Below are 7,825 nucleotides of genomic sequence, written 5' to 3' on the forward strand. Positions count from 1 at the left end.
TCTGAAATTATAGAGACATGATAAAAGACACATTTACAATAATTCCATTTGTTGACCCCGTAAATACATGTTTTTGGTTTAAATGTTTTTTTTTTCTTTATTAAAATTCAATTCAACTTGATTCAACCTTTTACAAAAGAACATGGATTATGTTATATTCTTATATGTTATATCATTATTATTATTATTATTATTATTATTATTATTATTATTATTATAATTATTATTGTTATTGTTTTGTCGAAGTCAAATTTAAGGAGGAAATCCGGGTTAAAGGTCAAACCCGTACGTAAAACAAAACGGCAGAGAGCAGACGAAAGGTGGGGGAGATATTAATCTGAAGTTATGTTCTATCAGCAACTGCAACCATTAAGCAACGTAAACTGACACTTTGTACGTGTCTCACCACAGCAACGTGAATGGAGCTATACAAAAATACAGCGTCCAGCCTTGCGAGATTGGTGAGAGAGATGGTGATGAGCTCTATTACAGTTCATGTGAGCGCGTCATTATTGTCCCGTCCCGTCCCGTCCAGTCCCTCTCCTCCGGGACAGAGCTGGAGGAGCTGGAGGAGGAAAAGAGCGAGAGAGCGCTACTGTTTGAGTTCCAGAGCCCAAACGTGTTGAGGCCATCCTGTCCGCCCTTTACTCTTTTTATCGCCCGCTGACGAAGAGGATGAGGATGCTGAAGATGGGGTTGTCTTCGGGATCTCCACCTGCAGATACAACATATTTATTATTATTTATATTATGCACATTAACCCAAGCGCACACGTAATAATAACTTTCTAAAATCATCTTTATGGGCTGTTGAGTTTTATAAGATCAAAATAGACGATTGCTTCGTCACCATGGAAATCGTTTTACTTTCTACCTTTATCTTTTTAATATAACAAAAAACGCAATCTCAATAATGTATCAACATTTAGTGTTCACAGTTTTGGATGCTGAAGAAACCATTCAGCCTTCAAATAATTGGATATTATATATAGGCCTATATTAATATTTACTCACTGTACATGAGAGTGCATCTATTTGTGTTCATATCCATGTTTATTGTAGTTTAATGACACTGTATTTTGGGCAGTTAAAAAGAACAATAACCTGTTTACAAGCTCCTCTCTTTCAAATGCACCCAGGTATGATAGAATTAAAATATATTACTGAGTGTATTCTCTACAGGTGAAATCTTCAAATCTGCATGCGCGCATGTGTGTCTATGTAAACCCTTTTATAATTTTCTTTATTAATATGAATCATAGTAAACGGTAGAAAATAATCTCAAGGATTTAAAGTTGTCATGAGCAGAATCAACTAAAAAGAGAAATAGCCTTTAGCCCAATGCTTAATCTGTATTATTATTATTATTATTATTATTATTACAAGAATAATCTAGGCCTATTTGTGGTCTATTAGAATTATAGTATACGATCTTTTATTACGTTTTTATTTGAGATTTTATTTTATTTGTTGTTTCCTTTTTTCACAAATACACGTTTTATCCTTACTAATACTACTAATAATAATACTAATACTTACTGATTAAATCGCAATGCGTTGCGTTGAGCAACAAAGCTTGAATGAAGGAGATGTATGATATCCAGTCATGTTGGTGACACAAGAGATTTATTTAAACATGGATTTTTATTGGCTTGAACCGTCCTGTGTTCATCATGACTGTGAGTGCTGTTTGATGCCACACTGACCGAACCTTTGATATTCCAACAGTGTTAAATGTGCAACCCCGATCCAAAAGAGTTGAAACGCTGCGTAATATACACAGAATATAGTCATTTGCAAACGAACGTGTTTACCGACAGTAGCTCTACAGAGTGTCCTGAGTGTGCCTGTGTGTAGGCCCTTATATCCTTTATACATTCATGTGTTTGACAGTGTGGTGACCCTCGCCTCATCCCTGCGACTGAGCCTTTCCAATATGTCCCTTTCATACACCTTCACCTGTTACAAATTAACCTGTTTACCTTTTTGGAGCATTGCATAACTTTTCCTTTTTTCTTGTGGTGCCCCTGTCCCAACTAACAAATTAAGAATAAACATAGATTAACACAAATCTATGAGGTTGATGGGGTCAAACGTTTAATAAACCGTCTTTGTAATGTTTTCAATTGTGCATATGTCAAAAGGATTAGCACATTTGTTTTACACAGCATCCCTACTGTTCTGGAATCAGGGTTGTGGTCCTGTGTCCTCACTGTCCGTTTGTTCACGCTGAAAGAATGAATCTCCAGGATTTACTCCAGTGCCGATTATTTTTCACTCACCTCAAACTTCAGTAAAACGAGACAACGTTGTGTCGTTTTGATTTCTGTAAATACAACCTAACCCAATTCTGAAGCGGTAAACCTGTCTTCAGTTCGGTAAACTGGTAAAATACCAGCGATCGTCCGTCCGTCCGTCCATCCACACACACACACACACACACACACACACACACACACACGCAGGGCAGAGTGAGGGTTGACATATGGAACACAAGATCATCTCTTAAAATATGAGCACGGCTCAAACACCGTTTATAGGTGAACGCATCAATAACTTAAATCTCTGTTACAATTTTTTCTTGCTGTTACTTAAAGCAGTGTTACACTTTTATATTTTCTCACCACTCCGAGATTTGCTTTTACTTGTCAATATGCAGCAATTTAAACTTTGAAGTTTTCCTGGTATTAGAGATTAATATTTACCAGTGAAAGAAAAATAACAAAAGAAAAAGATAGGAGTTTAAGAACAGAGAGCTCAGTAGTTGTAAACGTTCATTAAAGATCAGACGGTTGAATTCAGGTTGATTCTCTCTGTGATGGAGTAAAACTAAAAAGTGGGCTAACCGAGATGGAAAACTCGGCCTGAAATGCAAATAGGTAGCCTAAGTGAAAGTCCAATAAAATGCGAGTGTTGCTTCAAACGTGTCTGTGAGTTCTGACAACAGGAGGAGCAAGAGGAGCTGTACAACAGACATCCACACAGTCCATCCCGGTCCTATTCACTGAGTGAGGGCTTCTGTGTTCAAGTGTCGCGCAGCCGCCTCATCGGCTGTAACCGACCTGTGCGATCTTATATAACCTTTATAATTATAGCTTATATAAAATGTCCAATTTTAAAATAATAACAATCAGAGGGGCAATAACAACAACAATATTAAGGGCGTCCATTTTTGTAATAATTACATTCATCTAAGTTAATAATCTAAAAATGCTTTTTAACTACATAAATTTGCAGCTGTACTATAATTTATACATAATAAATACATGAATAAATAGAATTTAACATGTCGCCATATGCTTAATACAGTAGGTAATATATCACCACTTCAACTCAGGCCTTACTAAACACTTTAATATAAACATGTTAAATTGTTCATAAAAATATATTTTGCATTGTTAATCTAGAAGACATTTTGTCCATGTTTATTATTTACGTAGACTTGATTGAAGGCTATTTAAGGCTCTTGCAGCATACACCAGTTTCCAGTCCCTCATGACAGAGGTCCAGGCCGCAGTCTGCAGGCTAAATCAGTGAAAGTAAAACCACTACCAGTGTCTTTCCAGGCAGGCTGCTCAAAGCAGCACTAGAATGTAAAATTGCAGCTCTATCATACACGTTTTATCTTCATTAAGCTACAATTCCAAAATTGACAATTTCTGTTTCTGAAAAATGGCCACTGACACAAAATTAAAAATGTCTCTTGTACTTCAGTCAGTAACAAAATTGTTTCAAATCTACATTTACGTTTGTAATTTGCTGCTGAAATGTGATACAATAATTTCAGAAAAGATTAAATGGAAAACCATGTACATATTAATAATAAAAAACATGGATTCAAATGGTAGCCTAAAATAAATTAACAGTGTGCTGCTCCATGACACACAAACTGGATCATTGGATTATTCCATTGTAGGACAACAAACAAACCTGCATTGAACCAGCCTGTTTAAACCATGGCTGCAATACCTGACAGAAACATTGTATAAAGGTGTGGCTAGACTAACACATCTTATTAATTGCAAAAAAATAAAATAAAAAAATGTATAACTTAATTATCCGTTAGACACACTAATATAAACTTACATGTTTGTCATACACTAAATTCTCTCATGAGTCTTAATCATTAATGTAAGAGCAGACTGAGGAACGTAAGAAACATTAAGTGCATTAAGTACTACACTGATGGTTTTTAATGATTTTCATTTGATTTTAATCAAAAGGTGTAAAGGATTTTTTAAACAAATTAAGAAATCATATTCACACTGCCAAGGCAGAAAGGAAATAATTATTCCATCCTATTTTTAGTATTTTTCTGAACTGATCTGATTGGTCGTGGATTACTTGATTCTATACACAATTCCCTGCTGGACTAAAGCCCTATGTTAGCTCTCGATTAGGAACAAAGTATCGGTGATGATATTGCCATTAATCATAAGACAAATGTGTATCAAAACAAACATCAAAGCGAAGTTTTTTGTCAAAGCGTGTATAATCAGTGACATAATGCTTGGTTCTTTGTATGCAGTACTACATAACAAAGACTGTAAATTGTGTTGTTTAATGATAATAATATCCAACATAAATTATCAGCAATCTTATTACTGGCTACTGTATTTATAAGGTAGGTGTAGATTTATGCCAGTGAATGTGGATCAGCTGGGCTCATCTCAATGAAAAAAGCGAGTAAAGACAGTTGAAATGGATTTAAATCTCTTGGATGGATCATGTGCCAAACAATGAATCCTTAGCAACTGTAAGACCCTGTCAAGCTACAGCCATATGATATGGGCAGCATACACAGAGCTGGAACCAAAACTATGTGGGTAAAATAGCGGGCAGTAAGGACTAAACCATCAAAAAAGTGTGCTAGGAATAATAGTGGTGGGTTTGCATGGCTGAACCCGGCCCCTCCTGCGGCTCCACACTGTCTGCACGGTTGGCAACCAATTTCCTGGCTCCACTGTTATCCAGACTGATCATTTCGACTATACCATAATTGTGTAAAGTCTTTTCTTTCTATGGTTCAACTGTATGGGGAGGAAAATGTATTTTTATCCCTAAGTAATTGATGGTTAAGGAGTCAAGTGTCCACTATAAAAATGTGTAAACACACTTGTATTTAACTGGGGACATCGGTGTCCTATTTTACATTTCTGAGTTGGTTGTATTAGCCGCTTATAATCTCATTGTCTTTTTGCTTTGGCATCAAATGTAAAATTACCAATAGGTCTACCGACCTCTAACTATTTTAGGCCTCTTAGGTCTCTTGTCTTATCATCTCTTAATGAGATTATTGTAGCTGATCAGCAAAATATTCGTAGCTTCTTAGTGAATCTCAGTCAAATAAGAGCTGCAGATCTCTTGCATAAAAGTTAGCCTATTTTTCTGTAGCCTAGCATTTTGGTCAATTAACAGAAATTAGTCTAAGCCTATTTATAACCCTGCGATGGTATCCCAGAAAAATGTTTTTAAAGCCAATTTTTAACAGTCTGTCATGTCTGCTGTGTCAGTCAGTCGCTGACATAACACTGGAATGATTTTCAGCTTTATCCTGCAGCAGCCGTCCCACTGAGTCATCATAACGTTGTCCTTTCAAAATGTGGCGGCAACCGTGTTTGCATGATGCAAATGTAAAAGCAATGATGGCCAATGACGCACAAGCTTAAATCAGCGTGCAGGATCCTGACTTAGACCTAGACAGAGGCTTTAATACACAAAGCAGCATTACTTTATTAGGCTTGTAGTGTTTTGTTTTTTAATGAGAATTTAATTTAAAAAAAAAAAAAACTAAACTAAATGCACTTAAGAGCAAAAAGTAGCCTAGAATAAATTAAAGTACGATGTCTCTATGCTATGCAAAACTGATCTGCAATCAAATGTTTTAAGTAAGCTGAATTATCCTATATTTTTTCTAACCCGACATGTTAGGCTTTGTATATTATACAAGCTGATTTTACGCCGAATTGTCTTCATTTATTTTATATAGTTATTATTTCTAATAGGAGAGTAAGTGGCACGTTTCAATGAGCACCATGAAAGGAACCATAATTGCTAATTTACTCCTTAAAGCAGAACACAAAGAGAAAGATGTTTCTGCAGTTTTCATATTAGCCCACTTCTGTATGTCTTTTTTGAATAAAGAGAGTGTATTTAGGCTACAGAACGGTCGAGTGTGACCTTCCGTCCCCAATCTTTAAAAGAAACAAGTAATAATTAAATTTATCATCAGCAACAACGTATTGTCTTCTCCCTGCAAAGAGACCTATGAATTTTCAAACGGTTGACTGCGCTTGCCAAAGTCAGGAGTGGGCCTAAATTAAGTGTGCAGCCCACTACAGTGGTCTAGCCTGAATGAAACTGGACTATAGTGTTCTCTGTTAATCTCTCCATCGCATTAGCCTAGGTCTTTAAAAGCGAGCTGCCTAATCCACTGAAGTCTCTCCTGTTTCAGGCTGTTGCTTGTCTTGTTTTCCGAATTAAAGATTTGGTAAAAGCCTTTCATTATACTTCCACTGTCATTTTTATCGTTGTCTCCCCCCCCCCCAAGTGTGCAGAAATGAAAGCCTGTGTGGAAGAAGTGCCCAGTAAGGGAGTGTTAACAAGTGTTCCTTTATATGTTCAGCTTGGCAGAGAGAAAATATTGTGGCGTGATAAATAATAATGTATTGAGTGTAAAATTTGACACTATGTCTAGTAGTCTCAGAGGAGATTGCATACGTGCTCTTACCGCCTCTCTCTTCCGCCGCTCCTCCCGAGCCTCCGTCTTTTTCAGCTCGGCCTTGAAAGCCTGCGTGTCTCCGTGCTGTCCGTCCTTGTCCAGGATGTCCATCAGGTAGGAGATGTAGCTGGTGGCCAGCCGCAGCGTTTTGATCTTGGACAGCTTGGTGTCGGCCGGGACGTTGGGGATACACTCCCTCAGCTCCGCAAAGGCCGAGTTGATGCTCTGTGTCCGCCGCCTCTCCTTACGGTTGGCCGTAGGTCTCCGCTTCACGGTCCGAGGATGTGTGTGGTGGTGGTGCATACCGACGGTTCCGTTCACCGAGATGGTGCCGGCCCCCGGAACCAAGCCGCCAGGTCCGTAGTGGTGGTGATGGTGATGATGGGGGTCCAGGCCGCCGGTTGAACCGCCGCTGTTGCCATGGTACTCTGGGCTGTAGCCGGGCGCGAGGCTATACTCGGTGGGAGACATATCCGCGTGACTTATCAGCCAGCTCGTGAAGTACGGAGGAGCTCCGGTCTCCTCGTGACATCGACCGGCCGCCGCTGCATGCAGGGAGTAGTGGTGGCTGTCGTGGTGGTGCATGACCGGGTGGTGAGGGAAGCCCGAGACAAGACTCATAGTGACACACACAAACAAGCTGTCACATGCAGACACACTCTTTCTTGCACGCGCTCACACGCACGCCCTTCTCGGATGCTGCAGAAGTAAACTCGCGTCCACGGTTTAACGCTTTTACAGACCACACTTTTGCATCGTGAATAATTTCTCCGCTGGCTTCTGCCACAAACAACGCGACCGATCCGCCCGTGCCCGTTGGTATTCCGTGCAACAGCAGGCTAGACCAAGTTTGGTCCCGTCTGCAGCCTACTGGCCCTGCAGGCCGCTCAGTTCTGTCCAAACAACTCCTCCTTCTCTAAGACATCGTTCCTCTTCCTTTTGTTATAAGTCACAGCAGTGGTGCTTATTTCTACTCATCTTCTTTAGAAACTCGAAGTGCGTCCTTTCCCCTCTGGTTTCATCTCAGCTGTCAGCCTCAGAGCCTTTTGGCAAGGCAGGACCAGGCAGGGCAGGCACTGGATAACCACTGGCTGGTTGATACTTA

At 39.3% G+C, this 7,825-nt stretch overlaps 1 protein-coding gene across 1 annotated transcript; it reads right to left on the reverse strand.

Moving 5' to 3' along the window:
• Positions 1-218: 218 nt before the first annotated feature.
• Positions 219-7,522, reverse strand: hand2 (heart and neural crest derivatives expressed 2). The gene is made up of 2 exons (XM_084343504.1): positions 6,730-7,522; positions 219-715 (listed from the first exon to the last, which is right to left on the reverse strand). Exons 1-2 carry the CDS (start codon positions 7,339-7,341, stop codon positions 593-595), a joined length of 735 nt encoding a protein of 244 aa, XP_084199630.1. The 5' UTR covers positions 7,342-7,522; the 3' UTR covers positions 219-592.
• Positions 7,523-7,825: the final 303 nt, after the last annotated feature.

The sequence above is a fragment of the Pagrus pagrus genome (genome assembly GCF_965226575.1).
Source record: "Pagrus pagrus genome assembly, chromosome: 2".
Lineage (NCBI taxonomy): Eukaryota > Metazoa > Chordata > Actinopteri > Spariformes > Sparidae > Pagrus > Pagrus pagrus.

Excerpts from the sequence above, each read along its gene's own strand:
- hand2 (XM_084343504.1), bottom strand. The coding sequence starts at position 7,341 with ATGAGTCTTGTCTCGGGCTTCCCTCACCACCCGGTCATGCACCACCAC. Across the intron at positions 716-6,729 it reads AGCGGCGGAAGAGAGAGGCG|GTGGAGATCCCGAAGACAAC; the intron begins GTAAGAGCACGT and ends TTGTATCTGCAG.